This window comes from Salvelinus fontinalis, chromosome 30, assembly GCF_029448725.1.
Source record: "Salvelinus fontinalis isolate EN_2023a chromosome 30, ASM2944872v1, whole genome shotgun sequence".
Taxonomy (NCBI): Eukaryota; Metazoa; Chordata; class Actinopteri; order Salmoniformes; family Salmonidae; genus Salvelinus; species Salvelinus fontinalis.
Window position 1 is genome coordinate 28,003,742 of NC_074694.1, and position 20,272 is coordinate 28,024,013.

Sequence of the window (20,272 nt, forward strand, 5' to 3'; positions counted from 1 at the left end):
CTATATCATAGGCTATGTATTGGATAAAGTCACAAATATTTGGCCTTTTTTGGGCTTGGGCTTGTTAACATTGTAGGGATCGTAAAATGTATTTAATATATGGCTCATCAGGCTCAGGTAGCATCAGGTTTGAATTTTCATGCTGATCAAAGCTTTAATCAAATGCAGGCATATTTAAATATTTTATAATGCTTTTGAATGGCACTTCCGGTTCTGGCGGGAAATACCGGGATACCCGGGAGAAAAGTTAGGCCCTATTTATTCTCGGGATGAAAAAGATTCAGCCCTAATGAACATGTGTTGTCATCTGATTCCTCTGGAAAAATGTAAAACAATTCCCTTCATTAAAATAATCTTGAAGGAGAGAAAAGAAGATAAGAGAAACAGAAGAGAGAGACAGGTTTTTACTGATAACGTTGCCATGGCCACGGGGAGTATGGATAATTTATTAGTATGGCTGCCATTCTTTATTGATCTAATTCCATTTGGATTGGCAGCACTTGCCTAGCCTGGCTGACGCAAATCACGAGTTAGGTGTCAACCAGATTTACACTTGCCCTTGAGGCTGAGCCCACCAAGCCTGGCATTAAACTAAATGGCATTATTACCTGCACAAAACTAGATGTCTTAATTGAAGTCAACATGATCAAAACCCCTGTCAAATTTTATTTCTATAACTGACCCATACTTAATACCATAGAGATAAAATATACGTGTAACATCATAACAATCCCAAAGAAATTTGATGCATCTAAAGTAACAATCCCAGATCTGTTGAGAGGTTATCTGATGTCATTATAATGCATTTAATTTATTGGTTGTGGCGGCTAGAAAGTAGGGCAATGAAAACGTTAGAAAATGAATACAGCGTTGCATTGTGGGACACATATACCGTAGCCCAAGTAGCCCAAAGAAGAACATCAAGACGAGGCGGCTGCTTTACAAGTGGGATGTACTGTTGAGCGCTCCATCCCGAGGGGTTCGTGCTGATTGAACGGAGATTGTGACAACTTGTTAAATGGTGTCCCTTCAGAAGGCAAGAACAAGATGTCAGGAGAAGTGCAGTATTATCATAAGGAGATGTATACTTGGAATACGGAGGAGGAATGGAGGGGAAAAGAGAGGCAGAGGAGGTCTAAGAGAGAGGGAGGAAGGAAGAGGGTGAGTTTGAGTTGGTTAAAAATGTCTGAAAAAAGGGAGATGGTTTGTTAAAGAAGAATGGTAGAAAGTGTAAGCAGAGTGAGCTGAAGAGAGGAGAAGACATGGAAGTGAATGAGGGCAAAGTATCGGAGGTGGTAGGTGTGGTGAAGTTCTCAGAGCCCGAGGCTTGCACCGAGGCAGTAGGAGTGACGTTTTTGGAAAAAGTGGTCCCTTGCCTTTTGGCTGATCCATTTGTGGTTTCAGGGTGGGTGCTGTGGAAATCGGTGAGGGTAACCAGAATTGGTCTTGTGTTTCTGCTGGTCAGAGGGAGAAGGCGCTCCGCGTTAAACGAATATCGGCAAGAAATGTGAATTGTTTTACTCTCAAGAAAAGGGCGCCATTGAAAGTAGTGATTACTGGGGTAGCAGTAAATGTAAAAGTTGACCAACTGAAGTGGAAGATGCTCGTCGTTTGGTGCGACGGAGACACGGTGGCGTGAGTGGTGAAACAGAAGAGTCATTGTCTGTTCTTTTGAGTTTTGATGTTGAGTCTTTGCCCAACAAAGTGATGATAGGATATATAAGTTATCCTGTACGAGCTTTTGTGCTGAATACATTACGTTGTTAGCGGTGCCAAGCTTATGGGCATGTGGCAGCAGTGTGTAGGAGGGAGGTCCCTAGGTGTGAGAAGTGTACAGAAGGGCATGAGACAAAGGAATGTTTGAGTTTATTTTATTTTTTACAGGGACAGTGCACATTAATCAATGTTTCAGTAAAAGTGCCGGTTTTAGCCAGCCGGCTAATTTTCAACCGCAGTCCCTGGGCAGGTTATTAAAAACAATTACAATTTAGACAATCATTGAGCAGTGAGCACACACAGAGCAACATAGGACAAGCAAGACATAGCATACAGACAGAGCAACAGAACAAAAAGCAGCAAGACAAAATTCATAAAAGCAACAAAGTGTTTCCACACCTCACAAGCTACAGACAACAGACAACATGGAAAGTGGCAATACACAGCTAGGGATTATGTTCACAAATCTGATTGACCTTTAGCCATGTCTTCATGCATTTTGTGAAAGTGTGATATGTGGTGCAGTTATGTGTGTCTGATGGCAGTGTATTCCAGACATGGGAATCTCTCACAGAGAAAGCGGATTTACTAAAGGTGCTTTTCCTTAAGGGAACTATACAGTCACCTCTCATGGCAGATCTTGTGGATCTGCTGCCAATAGTTAGGGTTTTCTGTTTAACAAAAATACTGAGTGGAGGGGGAGCCAGACCATTTAGGATCTTGAATACAAGACATGCGTCGGTGTATTGCACAAGATTTTCCCAACTCAGGAGCTCATGCTTTCTGAGGATGTAACAGTGATGCTGGCTATTGCGCTTCCTATCAAGCACTTTGAGAGCCTGTTTGTAGACAGACTGAATAGGTTTTAATGTTGTACAGCAAGCTTGGGCCCAACTAGTCAAACAGTATTTAAAGTGGGGGAGTATCATAGATTTGAAGTATAGTTTTGCTACCTCTGTAGTCAAACAATTTCGTATAAATCGGAAATTAGCTAGGTTAAATTTGGTTATCTGAATGACCTTTTTCACATTCGTTTAAAAAAAGGTTGGAATCAAATATGATGCCAAGGTACTTAAAATCAGATACCACCTGGAGCTTCTCCCCTGACACAGACATCTGGCTCAGTAGCATCTGTTGCCCTCTTTGTGAAGAACATGCAAACAGTTTTTTTCACATTGAGATGCAAACACGAGTCACTGAGCCACTTTGTAACCTGGACCATTACAGTAGGGAGTTCTTGTGCAGCTTGTTGTTTGCTCTTTGCATGCACATATATCACTGTATCATCTGCATAGATTTGAACTTCAGACCCAGTACAGACAGAAGGCAGATCATTAATGTACAGGCTGAACTGGAGGGGCCCCAGTATTGACCCTTGGGGCACGCCCACATCATAGCTAAGAGTGGGAAACAGCCCATTGCTCACTCTGACACACTGAGTTCTGCCTTCAAGGTATGATTTCATCCATCTCAAGGCATCGGGGGAAAAGTTGAACTTGGACAATTTTGTGATGAGAATCTCATGGTTAACAGTATCAAAAGCCTTCCTTAGGTCCAGAAACACAGCCCCAACAACACCCCCTTTGTCCATCTTGGACTTCACATTTTCCAGAAGAAAGCAGTTGGCCGTTTCTGTGGAGTGTTTCGCTCTGAAGCCAAACTGCATGGAGTGTAATGTGAAGGGGCTGTTGTTGAGGTGGGCAATCAGTTGTTCTGCTACACACTTTTCAACAACCTTTGACACCACAGGTAGTATACTAATGGGCCTGTAGTTACTCACGTCAGCAGGGTCGCCCGATTTAAAGATGGCCGTTATTATGGCTGACTTCCATACCCTTGGAAACACCCCGAGACCAATAGATGTGTTGGTGACCTTAGTAATGGGGCCAATGAGTGACTCTTTGTAGTTTTTAAGAAAGGTAGAGTCCAGCCCAAACACATCTTTGGCTTTAGAGTTCTTTAGTGAGCTAATCACCTTGTTCACCTTTGACTCAGAAACCTCCCTTATGATGAAGACAGGTTGAGTGTCATTTACTAGCACTGAGCCCCAGAAACCAGTGGAGGGGTTCTGTGTCAGTACCCTGACAGAGTCAATAAAGTAGGAATTGAAGGCTATTGCTATTTCGACTGCATCCTGTGTTAGATTGTTATTCACCATGATTTCTAGTCTTTTTGCACTGTTAACTTTTTTAGATTCTCCCAGATGAATTTAGATTTTCCCTTTGCTTCACCAATTATGTTAATAAAAATGTTTGCCTTGGCCTGTCTGATTTCTTTCATCACCTTATTTCTCAACATGGTAAACCTACGTCTGTCATGCTCTAATTTGGATTTTAGGGCTATTTTTAGAGCATAATCTCGTTCTTTCATCAATTTCCAGATTTCTCCATTTAGCCAAGGAAGAGTGCTCTTTTGGATTTGATTTTCTTTAGAAACCATTTATTGTAGTCTGGATTGTGGATAGAAAAACCTGACTATCAGCTTCCACGTCTGTATAGGACAAGAGATCATTCCAGTTAATTCCCTTAATTGAGTTTTCAAAATAGTTTAATTCACTCTTAGGTATTCTTAGTTGATCTGGCTTTCTAACAGTAGAGAGGTTAAACCTGCTCTTAGACAGCTTTCTGGCTATAAGTGTCAGATTATGATCAGATAGCCCAGTAACCATATTGAATGATTTAGTCACTCTGTCTCTGGTTAATTACTGAACACCAAATCAATCTGTGTTTTAGAGCAACAAGTCACCCTGGTTGGCCCTTTATTACCTAGCTGTGTAAAGTCAAAAGTATTAGTGATCCGTTTGAGGGTTTTCCTACAAGACTTGTCTTCATAATTAATATTAAAATCTCCCATTAAGATTACCTCTTTCCCAAAAATCACATTCCCTAAACATGTTATTAAACTGATCAAAAAACACTTTTGGTGGAAGGTGGCCTATACATTCCAATAAGGGTAAAATACATTTGGGGAGACAGTGTAACGTTCAGGCCAATACATTCTAGTTCATTATCACATGACCACTCAATTTGTTTACATCGATATGTTCTTTAATGTAAATCATCACACCCGCTCCTCTTCCTTCAATCCAGTCTCTCCTGAAAACTTTCTAGCCGGGCACAATCAAAGCAGCATATGGAGAGTTTTTATGGAGCCATGTCTCTGAGAGGCAGATGAATTCAAGGTTGGAATCTGTGAGAAGATGTTGAATTTGATCACTTTTTGGAATGACACTACGAATGTTCAAGTGCCCCCCTAGTAGTCCATTGGGCTTAGCTCGTGGGTCCCAGATGACTCGAGAGTGATTGACACATTGAAAAAAGGAAAATGTTCTGTTTTCTGACCGCTGGGTTTAGGCCGTTTTGTTTCGTTTTGATTAGGGGCAGTTCGGTAGCGCAATTAACTATCCCTCCCGCCTGCACTGGATGCGGGGAACTAATTAAAACAGCTTGCGTCCCAGAAACAAAGTCAGGGATCGCAAATAGCGACTTGGGTATGTTTGAAGAGTCAAAATCTATCCTGGAGCCGGGTGGGTCGAGAGAAACCATGGGACCATAGCACTCACCCACTTCCACAGCGGCGACGATCAGTGGACGAGGCCATCCACTGCTTTCCACTCCGGTGAGTATCGCTGGCTCTGTGATGTTAGGCCCAGGATTGAGTTGCACATCCCCGGAGAGTAGGAGGGTAGTGAACAGGTAGTTTAAAAGTTTCCGATAAATGTTGGACTTGTGTTTGTTACGCCGAAGCTGTTCAGTGGAATAGGGAGCGAGGTAGACTTGGCCATTTATCAGAACATTATGGTATGCTGTGTACTGTTCGCTCCCGTGGAACGGTGAACCAATGTGTTTGGTGTTGATATTCTCTGGTAGTAGACTGATTGTGTCATCCCAGCAAGGACGCACTGAGATTATCAGTAGAGCAGCTACATAACTGACAATCATGGCAAAGTATTGGAGATAAAACACATAATTGAGCTTTAACTCTTTGCATGAGTTACTTAGCTGGGGTCGGCGTACACCTGATGTTTTAGATATTTTAACAGCATTCGTATGAGAAGCGGCACTTGCCGCACCACCCTGTCTTCCGTCCGCCATTATCCTGTTAATTGAAGTTCTGCCTTCCAGTTACTGGCCCCAAACTCTAACCAGTAGCAATGTGTAGCATTGGGGAAAGTATTGGTATGTGTTAATTGTAGGGGTGGCTATGGGGCTGGGGATCAGAAATGTCCCATGTGAAAGAGTCAGATGAAGGTTTCCAGGGTTAGAGGAGTGCAGAAATTGTCATATGCTGAGGCAGTGAAGAAAGTTGAGGAAGATGGGTCAAGGGGGAGGGATCCTGAGAGGAGTGGTGTGAGTAGTAGATCTGTACCAGTACAGAGAGACAGGCCAACAAATGATATGTTTCAGGAAAATTAGATTTTTAGCATTGATAGCAATGGTTATCAACTGTACTGCAGGGATGGAACGTAAGTCGTAGAAAATTGAGGTTGTGGTGGCAGCTGCAGAGAGGTATTTGGGTGTGCGAGACTTGACATCAGAAGAGTCAAATCAAATAAATTTGTATTTGTCACATGCGCCGAAAACAACAGGTGTAGACCTTACAGTGAAATGCTTACTTACAAGCCCTTAACCAACAATGCAGTTTTAAGAAAATACCCCCCCAAATAAATAAGAGATAAGAATAACAAATAATTGAAGAGCAGCAGTAAATAACAATAGCAGGGTTATATACAGGTGTACCGGTACAGAGTCAATGTGCGGGGCACCGGTGTCAAGGTAATTGAGGTAGTATGTACATGTAGGTAGAGTTGTTAAAGTGACTATGCATAAATAATAACAGAGAGTAGCATCAGCGTAGGAGGGGGTGCAAACAGTCTGGGTAGCCATTTGATTAGATGTTCAGGAGTCTTATGGCTTGGGGGTAGAAGCTGTTTAGAAGCCTCTTGGACCTAGACTTGGCGCTCCAATACCACTTGCCATGTGGTAGCAGAGAGAACAGTCTATGACTAGGGTGGCTGGAGACTTTGAACATTTTTAGGGCCTTCTTCTGACACCGCCTGGTATAGAGGTCCTGGACGGCAGGAAACTTGGCCCCAGTGATGTACTGGGCCGTTCGCACTACCCTCGGTGGTGCCTTGCGGTCGGAGGCCGAGCAGTTAACATACCAGGCCTTGATGCAACCAGTCAGGATGCTCTCGATGGTGCAGCTGTAAAACCTTTTGAGGATCTGAGGACCCATGCCAAATATTTTCAGTCTCCTGAGGGGAATAGGTTTTGTCATGCCCTCTTCATGACTGTCTTGGTGTGCTTGGACCATGTTAGTTTGTTGGTGATGTGGACGCGAAGGAACTTGAAGATTTCAACCTGCTCAACTACAGCGCCGTCGATGAGAATGGGTGTGTGCTCGGTCCTCCTTTTCCTGTAGTCCACAATCATCTCCTTTGTCTTGATCACGTTGAGGGAGAGGTTGTTGTCCTGGCACCACACGGTCAGGTCTCTGACCTCCTCCCTATAGGCTGTCTCATCATTGTCGGTGATCAGGCCTAGCACTGTTGTCATCGGCAAACTTAATGATGGTGTTGGAGTCGTGCCTGGCCGTGCACACATGAGTGAACAGGGAGTACAGGAGGGGACTGAGCACGCACCCCTGAGTGGCCCCTGTGTTGAGGATCAGCGTGGCGGATGTGTTGCTACCTGCCCTTGCCACCTGGGGGCGGCCCGTCAGGAATTCCAGGATCCAGTTGCAGAGGGAGGTGTTTAGTCCCAGGGTCCTTAGCTTAGCGATGAGATTGGTGTTGAACTCTGAGCTGTAGTCAATGAATAGCATTCTGACATAGGTGTTCCTTTTATCTTGGTGTGAAAGGGCAGTGTGGAGTGCAATAGAGATTGCATCATCTGTGGATCTGTTGGGGCGGTATGCAAATTGGAGTGGGTGTAGGGTTTCTGGGATAATGGTGTTGGTGTGAGTCATGACCAGCCTTTCAAAGCATTTCATGGCTACAGAGGTTGTAGTCGTTTAGGCAGGTTGCCTTAGTGTTCTTGGGCACAAGTGAGCATAAAGTTATTTGGCTCATCTGGTAGGCTTGTGTCACTGGGCAGCTCTTGGCTGTGCTTCCCTTTGTAGTGTAATAGTTTGCAAGCCCTGCCACATGTGACGAGCGTCGGAGCCAGTTTAGTACGATTCGATCTTAGTCCTGTATTGACGCTTTGCCTGTTTGATGGTTCGTCGGAGGGCATAGCGTGATTTCTTATAAGCTTCCGGGTTAGAGTCTCGCTCCTGGAAAGCTGCAGCTCTACCCTTTAGCTCAGTGCAAATGCTGCATGTAATCCATGGCTTCTGGTTGGGGTATGTACGTACAGTCACTGTGGGGACGACGTCATCGATGCACTTATTGATGTGGTGTACTCCTCAGTGCCATCGGAAGAATCCAGGAACATTTTCCAGTCTGTGCTAGCCAAACAGTCCTGTAGCTTAGCATCTGCTTCATCTGACTACTATTTTATAGACCGAGTCACTTGTGCTTCTGGCTTTAATTCGTGCTTGTAAGCAGGAATCAGGAGTATAGTATTATGGTCAGATTTGCCAAATGGAGGGCAAGGGAAAGCTTTGGGGGGTGTTAAGTGGTGGTGTCCCATCCTTTCAGGTTGTTGGCCTGAAGTAGGACTAAATATATGTAACGGATGTGAAATGGCTAGCTAGTTAGCGGGTACGCGCTAGTAGCATTTCAATCAGTTACGTCACTTGCTCTGAGACTTTAAGTAGGGTTGCCCCTTGCTTTGCAAGGGCCGCGGCTTTTGTGGAGCGATGGGTAACGACTGTGCTTCGTGGGCGACCGTTGTTGATGTGTGCAGAGGGTCCCTGGTTCGCGCCCGGGTCGGGGCGAGGGGACGGTTTAAAGTTATACTGTTACATATACACTGCTCAAAAAAATAAAGGGAACACTTAAACAACACAATGTAATTCCAAGTCAATCACACTTCTGTGAAATCAAACTGTCCACTTAGGAAGCAACACTGATTGACAATAAATTTCACATGCTGTTGTGCAAATGGAATAGACAAAAGGTGGAAATTATAGGCAATTAGCAAGACACCCCCCAAAACAGGAGTGATTCTGCAGGTGGTGACCACAGACCACTTCTCAGTTCCTATGCTTCCTGGCTGATGTTTTGGTCACTTTTGAATGCTGGCGGTGTTCTCACTCTTGTGGTAGCATGAGACGGAGTCTACAACCCACACAAGTGGCTCAGGTAGTGCAGTTCATACAGGATGGTACATCAATGCGAACTGTGGCAAAAAGGTTTGCTGTGTCTGTCAGCGTAGTGTCCAGAGCATGCAGGCGCTACCAGGAGACAGGCCAGTACATCAGGAGACGTGGAGGAGGCCGTAGGAGGGCAACAACCCAGCAGCAGGACCGGTACCTCCGCCTTAGTGCAAGGAGGTGCACTGCCAGAGCCCTGCAAAATGACCTCCAGCAGGCCACAAATGTGCTTTTTTTTTTGAGCAGTGTATTTAAATAGTGGATTAGGGTGGTATTATTTTTGTGAGTGTAGTGTTAGATGGTAGGGTATTTATTGTTTATTTATTTATTTTCAAGCAAGGTATAAGGGAGTTGTACTCCAGTGTAGTAGGTGGCAGTAATGCAACATTTATAGGATGCCAACTGCTCTTAAACCTCATCGAAGAAGAACACATACATTGTAGGTACCGGATGTTGAAGACTGGCAAGCTCCTTCAGCCGAGCAGTGGTAGCTAAATAATGCCAATTTAACCGAATTTCTTGCATATGTTATGTGACAGTAGTTAAATGATTTAACTGCTTCTTATATCAATTCGTCCATCTACTATAGAGTTTGGCCAACTGGCTTGTCAAGTTGTTTTGCCCGGCAGCAAAGCTACGGTCAAAGTTATACAGTGTTAGCAACTAGCTAACGTTAGCCACATTGGAACAGCTGATGCATTTGGTGTTGCAGAGAATACCGTTTAAAAATATATATATTAACAACAGGGACTTTTGTATGAGGTGTGAAACTGTTAGATGGCTGCCCGACAACCCTTCACAGATTTAGACACTGCCGACGAAGCAGTGAGGTCGACTTGTGACGATGCAACGACATGCAAAAGGTAGCTAGCTAGCTAGATTCATAACATGTACAAGCTGCTGCATAATTAGGTGATCCGAATTGCGACATTGTTGCTGTGCGTTTGCAACACGTTAATTGCCTCCCCCAGTTGTAGCCACCTGCATACCATCAACATGAAAAGTGTATCTATTGAACCACATAGTGGTGGAATAAATAATCAGCTTGCCATTAGTATTTATTCAGATTTTACACAGTAAATGACACAAGACTTATTTCATAAATGGGAGTGTATTATTTTTTTATACTGCATTTGGACAGGCAATACTTACCATTTGTTTGATTTTCAGATATGCAACCAGTAAAGGCTACTGGACGGACCCCTATGTCCAGTATTTTGTGAGGTCGGTAGGGGAACGAAAAGCTCCAGAAATTAACAGAGGCAAGTCAATGTTGGCCAGAGACAAAAACACATTTATTTAATTTTTTTGGTGTGAAGAAGGTTTGCTTAATACTGTATTACTAAATCTTTGTTGTCCTCTGTTAGGCTACTATGCCCGCGTGCAGGGAATGAACCACCTCCTGGATGCCTTCCTCAGGAAAACAAAGTGTGACTGTCAGATAGTGAACCTGGGGGCAGGGCTGGACACCACTTTCTGGAGGCTAAAGGTACAGTCTAATAATCCCATTAAAGAAATGCATTAATTTTAGAGTACAATTCATGCTTGATCTTGGTTTTTACTTGCATAGTCTTTCATTTGTCATTTGTATGTTTTTAGGATGAAAACCTCATGCCTAGAAAATACTTTGAAGTTGACTTTCCAATGATTGCTGCCAGGAAAATACACAACATAAAGTAAGATGTTCTACTTTTTCTCTTTTAGAATAATTCATATACATCAGTTTTTGGTTTAATTTGTTTTGATGTCACTGTGGTCTCAGTAATGTCAGAAATTGACCTGCAGAGGGAAGCAGATCCTGTCTATAAACACTTTTGGAAATAGTCTGTCCAGTTACACTTGTAGTGTGATAATCTGTTAATAAGAAACAGTAGTTATAATGTTGTGAACCTTCTCTTCAGGACAAAACCACCACTGTCAAAACCTCTCATTGAGACCCACTCCACAGACTCACTATTACTAGGTAATGAAGTAAAATACATTGGCTGATACAAATCAACATAATTGTATGTAATTGTCTCTTGTGGTAACATTTGATATTTACCTAGTCTTCATTTGTATTGTCTGTGTCTGTTTCAGATGGCCACAGTCTAGACTCAGACAGGTACTGCATCATCGGTGCTGACCTCAGGGACATCCCAGGCCTAGATGACAAACTGAAGAAGTTCCACCTCAACCCAGAGTCAGTGAAAATAACATTATATTGAACATGTTTGGCCTAGCATTCACCGTTGCACTATTTTTATTTAATTTTGTTGGACAGCTTTGCAAGAGTCTAGCCATTTGAGGTAGCAGTATCCAACCTTATCAGTGGATCACCAGTTTTGCTGTAGGTCTACAGTAGGATGTTTGGCATGCTATTGATGTCTTGGGCTGACAGTGTTCTTTCCCTGTACCTAACTCGTATTTATGGTCTTGGCCAGACGTGGCTGAGTGTTTGGCAGTCAGTTCCTGATGACAACGATCATACACTTGGGTGCTCTTTGATTTTCCATACTTTCCACCTGTGTGTCAAAGAGCCCTATCTCCTTTGATCTCAGCCTATGAGACTTGGAAAAGCCGCCATAGTCGCTGGCCCAGTGTCAACCAAGGGTTCTTTTTTTTTTTGAGCTTACTGTTTTAGTGCATGTATTAACGTCTTCCTGTGAGGTCTGGTCTACCAGCCAAGCCTCAATGACGTTAGAACATTTTTTTTTTTGTGGATTCAACTGTCTTCTAAAATGTCTGCCACTTGTGCCAAAGGCTCTGTGGATGTGGTGTTTTATGTCACAGATTCTGACATTCAAGGGAGAAATTAAGCAGATGTAACAAAGGTGAAATAGACAACATTTATTTGCATGTAGGATGCATCCCAGACATAAAATGTATACCTTTTTTTACATGCAGAACTGATTAGGAATCCTCTGGCTTTTTCTAACTTGGGGATGTTTTGTTCTCTTTCTAGGTTGCCTACGTTGTTCCTGTCAGAGTGTGTGCTGGTCTACATGACTCCAGATCAGTCATCCAAGCTGGTGAACTGGGCCTCAGTCACCTTCCACACAGCCATGTTCGTCAACTATGAGCAGGTAAAGGATGAACAAGATCAGACACTGAACTATGGCGAGATAGAATGCCTTTGCTGATTCCATCTATATTGTTGAACGTCTAGGCTAATTGTTTCTCTTTCTAGGTGAACATGCTAGATCGTTTTGGCCAGGTGATGATTGAGAATCTGCAGCGTCGTCAGTGTAATCTGGCAGGAGTGGAGGTGTGTCAGTCACTGGAATCGCAGGTACAGCACCCTCAACCGTACAGCAACTTTACAACAACACTTTAAAACACCTTTGTATTAGATCAGAAGTGACGTTACAGAATTAGCTAAATAAATCTGAAGGCAGCAGTGATTATGGAGCACAGTTAGATAAGGTTCACTTTGTGACGCGAACACTGTGTATACATGCTGAGTGGGTGTCTTCCAGGCCTGCATAGAGCAACACACTTGTGATTAGAAGACCACAATTCTGTATTTACAGCAGCTGTGTCAGTCTCCAGATCTCTGTCTGTGGAACCAAACTTAAGGTCTCAGGGCCGAAGACTTATGGTCACTTGGTCAAGAGTTTTGCTTCTTTTTGAAAGTTTCACAGTCAGTATGACTTAAATCCGTTGCTTGTAAATATTCAGCATTGAAACTTGATCAAATGTCACCCCAAACATATAGGTACTCAATCATGACAATTGAACAACAAATCCCAAGTGTTGATTTTGTGCAAGACATGTCCTGAAGAGAAACATGCTTGCATTTGTAGAAGGAGCGCTTCCTAAAGACGGGCTGGGAGAATGCAGATGCTCTGGACATGATGACTGTGTACAGTGTTATACCTCAGGATGATGTGGCAAGGTAAGATGCTATCGAAGCCAGTGTTTGGAGGATATATTGGCACGGGTGTTGTTAGTCGAGGGCCTTCAAACCGTGCCAATATATCCTCCAAACACTGGCTTCGAGGACATTATCCCATTTATACAACATATTCAAATAATATTTTAATAAAAAATGTTATTTTGATTTATAGAATTTCATCCTTCCACAAGAGTCACTTTTATAATGTTTACATATTTTGCATTACTCATCTCATGTGTATATACTGTATTCTATTCGACTGTATTTTAGTCTGCCGCTCCTACATTACTCATCCAAATATTTATATATTCTTAATTCCATTCCTTTAGATTTGTGTGTATTGTTGTGAAATGGTTAGATATTACTGCAGTGTTGGAGCTAGAAACAAGCATTTTGCTACAACCGCAATAACATCTGCTAAACATGTGTATGTGACCAATAACATCTGCTAAACATGTGTATGTGACCAATAACATCTGCTAAACACGTGTATGTGACCAATAACATCTGCTAAACACGTGTATGTGACCAATAACATCTGCTAAACACGTGTATGTGACCAATAACATCTGCTAAACACGTGTATGTGACCAATAATATCTGCTAAACACGTGTATGTGACCAATAACATCTGCTAAACACGTGTATGTGACCAATAACATCTGCTAAACACGTGTATGTGACCAATAACATCTGCTAAACATGTGTATGTGACCAATAACATCTGCTAAACATGTGTATTTGACCAATAACATCTGCTAAACACGTGTATGTGACCAATAATATCTGCTAAACACGTGTATGTGACCAATAACATCTGCTAAACATGTGTATGTGACCAATAACATCTGCTAAACATGTGTATGTGACCAATAATATCTGCTAAACATGTGTATGTGACCAATACAATGTTATTTTATTTATATAGTCCCGAAACAAATATAGGGTTGCTACCCAATCTGACTGGTCGTTCGTTCTATTGGGTCGGTTGCCAGAGACCACGACCCAGTCGTTCGTTCTGAATGTTAAATTGCTATACCTGCTGGCAACTTTCTTATCCCTTGCTTGCTAGCTGGCTAACTTACAGTCACGTCAAACCGTGCAGACAGAATAACAACAGTAGCTGCATTTGTTTAAGCTGTTTTCTAGTGACATTTATTTGGACACATCCATAACAATGAGCTAATGAAGCACGATTTTACCTGGCATAGAAAATGTGCTCTCTTGTCAGGACACTGTTCAGAGTACACAGCTAACACAACTTCAAACTGAAGCAGGAAAGACTGCAAACTAGCTGCACTTCGTTTCGTTTGACCTTTTTCCGATTGTATATTCTTTGTATATATATCCATAAAAATGATGCCAGCTGATTAAGGATTTAGACTGGCTGAGAAACACTGCCTGCCTCTCGTCCCGACCCCTACACATTCATTACTATGGGACAGTTGGAAATCGAAATTAGAAAATTTCGGAGAGCCAGACAGCAAGGTTTATACAAATCTCCGCTGTTGAAAACGAAATGTTAGTCTAAAAGAAATGTGAGATAATGTCTAGATTTTTATAGTGGAGATCAAGTTTATAACTTCCCTGGCTGGGCTGATGAGAGTCGATTGGGCAGTCAGATGGAACAGAGTAAATAGGCATTTTAACGTCAAAGAAACAGCCGGTGGTAACCGGTGGTAGCTTTTAACCAATCATCATTCAGGATTAGACCCACCTGTTGTATAAAGTCTGTTCAATACATTAGGCATCATGTTATTTCTCCGTTGTCAGTTTCACATTGTTTAGCTCAATTTTACTTTTATTTTTTTGTTAAACTCTTTATTTAGTTTCTCCATCTTTTGGTTTTTAATACAGAATAGAGCGTCTGGAATTTCTGGATGAGAAGGAACTTCTGCAGCAGCTCCTCCAACATTACAGTATCTGCTGGGCCACCAAGGACAAGCTCAAGCTAGGTACATATGGGTTAGAGTACTGCCACAAAGTTCATTTTTAAGTCTTTACATTTGGATACAGAACATTTTTTTAAATTTATATCACTGTTCTTTATAAGATCACCAATGACACTATCGTCTGCTTGTTCCAGGACTCTCACAAGTTGCTTTCTGAACCTGGACTGGACCGTCTGTCTTAAGCCTGTTTCTCTGTGCCATGATCAACACCACCATGTAAGGAAGAAGGAACCTGTTAACATCAGACTCCAGTCCTGTCTGTCTTTGTTTCAAATAAAGTGGGAAACTTCTGGCATCAGCAGAATTCTACTTAATGTGTTTCCTTTGCATCCCATAAGTGCACCCACTGTCTCCCAGTATGTTTTTGTGAAAGAAAAGAGAAGTTTGTGCTGGAAGTGTGATATGAATGACAAGACACTGGAAAGGACAGAATCCCTAGACTTCATTTCATTGTTTCTAATGTACCTTCAGACAACATTGAGCTGGATGTTAGAGAAAGTACAAGCCAGGTACCGGTCAAGTTTTTAATGTGCCATTGCTGTTTTGTGAACTAAAATGTTTATTTATTAAGACAATAGAAATGTTTTGCCAAGACTGATAATTTCGTACAAATAGAAATGGAAAGTTGATACATCGAATGCACTTAAAGATTTCTTTGATTCAATTAGGAAATTGCTGGATTTGCAATAGCAATATATACATTTGCATGTAACAAGGATTCTAGTCTGAAAGAAATAGGAATGGCATTTTCAATCAGAGCAAACTAATTTCAAGTCCTTGCAGGTGATACAACAGTACCAATGACACGACAATGCAGGTCTATAGAGGTTGAATAAAGCTGTTAATATGTGTTTGAATACCTGACCTCCATTTCATTACCTATGGTCAACAGACTGTGCGTTAGATGCCATGAAAGTCAATGTCATTTCCGCATGGAAAACACATTGAATAGTTTGAGTCACCCTCTGAGACCCCTATGTCCTTCTGGTCAGATCCTGTGTTTTACAGAGAAACATTTACCCAATATGACCTTGTGTGGTATGGATACAGATAGCAGCACTAGAGGACTGAAGACATAGTGATGTTAGAGAGATGTTTATAACACATATACAGTGTCTAGTTAGTCTACACACCCCTTGCAGTCTTCACATTTTGCTGCCTTAAAATGTAACCCCAGAAATTGATTAAATTACTTACTTTTTTTCCTCCCAATGTACTCAACCTACAAATTATAGAACATTTTCAAAATGACTTGTAAATAAATATAAATTAGGGTGACATATAGTGGGGTTTGAACATTTTTACACCCTTCATAGAGATGATCAATAATCACTGCATAAAATAACTCAAATATTGAGCTTTATTGAATGCTCATAATATTGGGAAATTATTTTATACTAATATAATTGCTCAGAGAATGAGATTTTGTTTAACAAGTTATACTTTTTTTTTCTCAAAAAGGTAGGGGGTCAAAATTATAAAAGTAGTTAAAGTTCAGTATTTGGTCCCATATTCCTATCGCACAACAACTACAAGCTTGTGACTACAAACTTGGATGCATTTGCAGTTATGGTTTTTCAGCTTATTTTGTGCCCAATATAAATGTTAAGTCATTTATTGTCACTTTTTTATAAATAAGCATAGAATATGTTTCTAAACACAGATCAATCTGGATGCTACCATGATTATGGATAATCATAAAAATTGTGAATGATGAGTAAGAAAGAGGTCAAAGATCATATTCCCAAGACATGTTAAACTCTCACAATTACCAATAACGGGAGGTTAGCATGAGGGTATGATCTCTGAACTCTGAAACACAACCAAAACGAACTGCAAATGCATCCAACAAGCTTAGAGTGTCACAAGTTTGTATTTATTGCATGCAACGAATATGGGACCAAATACGTTATTTATAAAAATCTTTAGGGATGTCAATCATTTGAACCCCTACCTCTTCGGGAGAAAAAATATATTACTTGAGCAATTGTATTAGTATAACATCATATAATTTTACAAAATTGTTATCATACAATATCTCATTATTTGAATTATTTATTTTATCGAGTCATTATTGCTCATCTTTATCAAGGATGTTATTCATTTCGGTCTCCGCTATATTCATTGTTTTTGTCAAAATTGCTCAAGCTCAGCAAATTTTGTTGATCATTGAAGGACAGCAATATTAAAATCTTGTCCTTGATTCGCACACTGATTTATGTCAGGACAGAGACTGGAACATTCAGGAACACAACACCTATTGGAAAGCCATCTGGTGTGTATTTGGCATTCAAATATGTGTAATTGTCCCGCAAAAGAAAGATTCAGAAGACTGAGGCAGGGTTTCTTCAAACGTTTTATCTGGGCTTTGCTCCTTTCATATTTATTTTAATCTTGACAAACTCCCCAGTCCCTGCCGATGGCAAAGGATACTGCCTGCGGCTGACGTTGGTGACTCACCACTCAGGCAATCAAAGTATTTTAAATTGCAAGGCAATGGCTACCACGGTGGAGCATTAGCGGGGCCCATTAAGGATCTGTAGGCAGGGGCAGGCTGGGCCCAGAGATGAGGTCAGGAAGTTTCTCAGGTGCAAGGGACAGAGGGTATTTTAGTGCAGGAGGTGGGCAGCCACCCAGAGCTGGAATCAGCAGCCCCCTGGGTCAGGAAACAGTGGGCCCTCCAGGTCAAGGGGCTGATAGAGATAGATGGCCTAGAACTAGGGCAGGAGGTTTAGTGCGTAGCTGACTGCTTGCTGACTGAGGCTGGAGGCAGCTGACCAACTAAGAGAGAGAGAGAGTGCAGACCTAGTGGGGCAGAGAACCTAAAGCCTGGCGGAGCAGCGGACTAGGGGCTGAGTAAAGCTGGAGACAGCGAAACTAGAATGGCTGAAGGGTGGGAGCCTACTGTAGTGCTGAAAACTTTTGTCCCGACAGGGAAACTCCCTGGGCTAGGAGAGTGGCAAAGCTCTGGGCCTACTTGGAGAAACTGGAAGCTCGAACACTAGGGTGGCAGCTGTGATTAGAATCCCCATTACTGAATTTTTGTATTCAGTTAAGTGAGTGTGGAAGAGGTGAAAAAATTATTGACAAGCCACCTGGGTCTGACAACTTGGACAGAAAATTACTGAGGATAATAGCGGACAATATTACCATCCTATTTGCCATATCTTCAATGTAAGCTTACTAGAAAGTGTGTGCCCTCGGGGCTGGAAGGAAGCAAGAGTAATTCCGCTTCCTAAGAATAGTAAAGCCCACTTTACTGGTTCAAATAGCCGACCAATAAGCCTGTTACCAACCCTTAGTAAAACTGTGTTTGACCAGATACAATGCTATTTTACAGTAAACAAATTGACAACAGACTTTTAGCACGCTTATAGGGAAGGACATTGAACATGCACAGCACCTCCACAAATGACTGATGATTGTCTGAGAGAAATTGATGGGGGGGCTGTTTTGTTAGACTTCAGTGCAGCTTTTGACATTATCGGTCATGATCTGCAGCTGATTAGGCCCTTTACTTTTTTCAATCTTTACTAACGACATGCTACTGGCTTTCAGTAAGCCATTGAGTCTATGTAAGCCGATGACCCAACACTATACACGTCAGCTACTACCAGGGTTGGGTAGGCTACTTTCTAAATGTAATCCATTACAGTTACTAGTTACCTGTCCCGAATTGTAATCAGTAACATACCTTTTGGATTACACAAACTCTAATGTAATCTGAGTACATTCAGCTACTTTTAAATTACTTTCCCCTTAAGAGGCATTAGAAGAAGACAAAAATGTATGTTACCAATTGAATGACATCTGTTGCAGGATAAATCAATGTTAAAGTTTACATAACTGGCCATAAATGGATGTAAAATGTTACTTTATGGATTGGTTATGTAGGCTTCTTCTAACCTATCGTTTTCTACTCCATATAATATGATTAAATTATATCTTTACATTAAAAACCATAGTCTATCAGAATTCCAGTCATTCCAATAAAATGTTATACCCCTTGATCTTCAAGACTAGGACTTGGAAATATGGAAGTATAGATTAGCCAAATTGTTTTACCTGAGCACAACCCCAAAACTATGGACTTATTAGCCAGTCCTACTCTGTTGTTTATGATTTTGTTGTCATAGAGGACTTATGAACATATGGAATCACGTAGTAACCAAAAATATATTTTATATTTGAGATTCTTCAAAGTAGCCACCTGCTGCAATGATGACAGCTTTGCACACTCTGGCATTCTCTCAACCAGCTTCACAAGGTAGACACCTGGAATGCATTTCAATTAACAGGTGTGCCTTGTAAAAAGTTAATTTGTGGAATTTCTTTCCTTCTTAATGCGTTTGAGCCAGTCACTTGTGTTGTGACAAGGTAGGAGTGGTAAAAGACCAAGTCTATATTTTTATTTATTTAACTAGGCAAGTCAGTTAAGAACAAATTCTTATTTACAATGACAGACTACCAAAAGGCCTTTTGGTAGGGGGCTGGGATTAAAAATAAAATATAAATATAGGACAAAACATATATCACGAAAAGAGAGACAACACAACACTACATAAAGAGAGACCTAAGACAACAACATAGCAAGGCAGCAACACATGACAACACAGTATAGTAGCAACACAACATGACAACAACATGGTAGCAGCACAAAACATGGTACAAACATTATTAGGCACAGACAACAGCACAAAGGGCAAGAAGGTAGAGACAACAATACATCACGCAAAGCAGCCACAACTGTCAGTAAGAGTGTCCATGATTGAGTCTTTGAATGAAGAGATTGAGATAAAACTGTCCAGTTTATGTGTTTGTTGCAGCTCATTCCAGTCGTTAGCTGCAGGGAACTGAAAAGACGTGCGACCCAGGGATGGATGTGTGTGTTTCGGGACCTTTAACAGGATGTGACTGGCAGAACGGGTGTTGTATGTGGAGGATGAGGGCTGCAGTAGATATCTCAGATAGGTGGGAGTGAGGCCTAAGAGGTTTTTATAAATAAGCATCAACCAGTGGGTCTTTCAATGGAGATGACCAGTTTACAGAGGAGTTTAGAGTGCAGTGATGAGTCCTATAAGGAGCATTGGTTGCAAATCTGATCGCCAAATGGTAAAGAATATCTTGCCGCTCGAGAGCACCCTTACCTGCTGATCTATAAATGTCTCCGTAATTTAGCATGGGTAGGATGGTCATCTGAATCAGGGTTAGTTTGGTAGCTGGGGTGAAAAAGGAGCGATTACGATAGAGAAAACCGAGTCTAGATTTAACTTTAGCCTGCAGCTTTGATATGTGCTAAGAGAAGGACAGTGTACTGTCTGGCCATACTCCCAAGTACTTGTATGAGGTGACTACCTCAAGCTCTAAACTCTCAGAGGTAGTAATCACATCTGTGGGGAGAGAGGCATTCTTCTTACCAAACCACATGACCTTTGTTTTGGAGGTGTTCAGAACAAGGTTAAGGGTA

The 20,272-nt window shown here is 41.7% G+C and overlaps 1 protein-coding gene across 2 annotated transcripts; it reads left to right on the forward strand.

Moving 5' to 3' along the window:
• Nucleotides 1-928: 928 nt before the first annotated feature.
• On the forward strand, nucleotides 929-15,662 carry lcmt1 (leucine carboxyl methyltransferase 1). 2 transcript variants are annotated; one of them, XM_055890282.1, is made up of 11 exons: nucleotides 929-1,161; nucleotides 10,147-10,238; nucleotides 10,344-10,465; nucleotides 10,576-10,652; nucleotides 10,878-10,939; nucleotides 11,056-11,158; nucleotides 11,921-12,041; nucleotides 12,146-12,247; nucleotides 12,762-12,853; nucleotides 14,711-14,808; nucleotides 14,940-15,662. In XM_055890282.1, the coding sequence occupies exons 1-11, from the start codon at nucleotides 1,019-1,021 to the stop codon at nucleotides 14,960-14,962; spliced, it is 1,035 nt and encodes a 344-aa protein (XP_055746257.1). In that variant the 5' UTR covers nucleotides 929-1,018; the 3' UTR covers nucleotides 14,963-15,662. The 2 variants fall into 2 exon arrangements, with proteins under 2 accessions (XP_055746257.1, XP_055746258.1); XM_055890283.1 differs by lacking the exon at nucleotides 929-1,161 and adding an exon at nucleotides 9,399-9,839.
• Nucleotides 15,663-20,272: the final 4,610 nt, after the last annotated feature.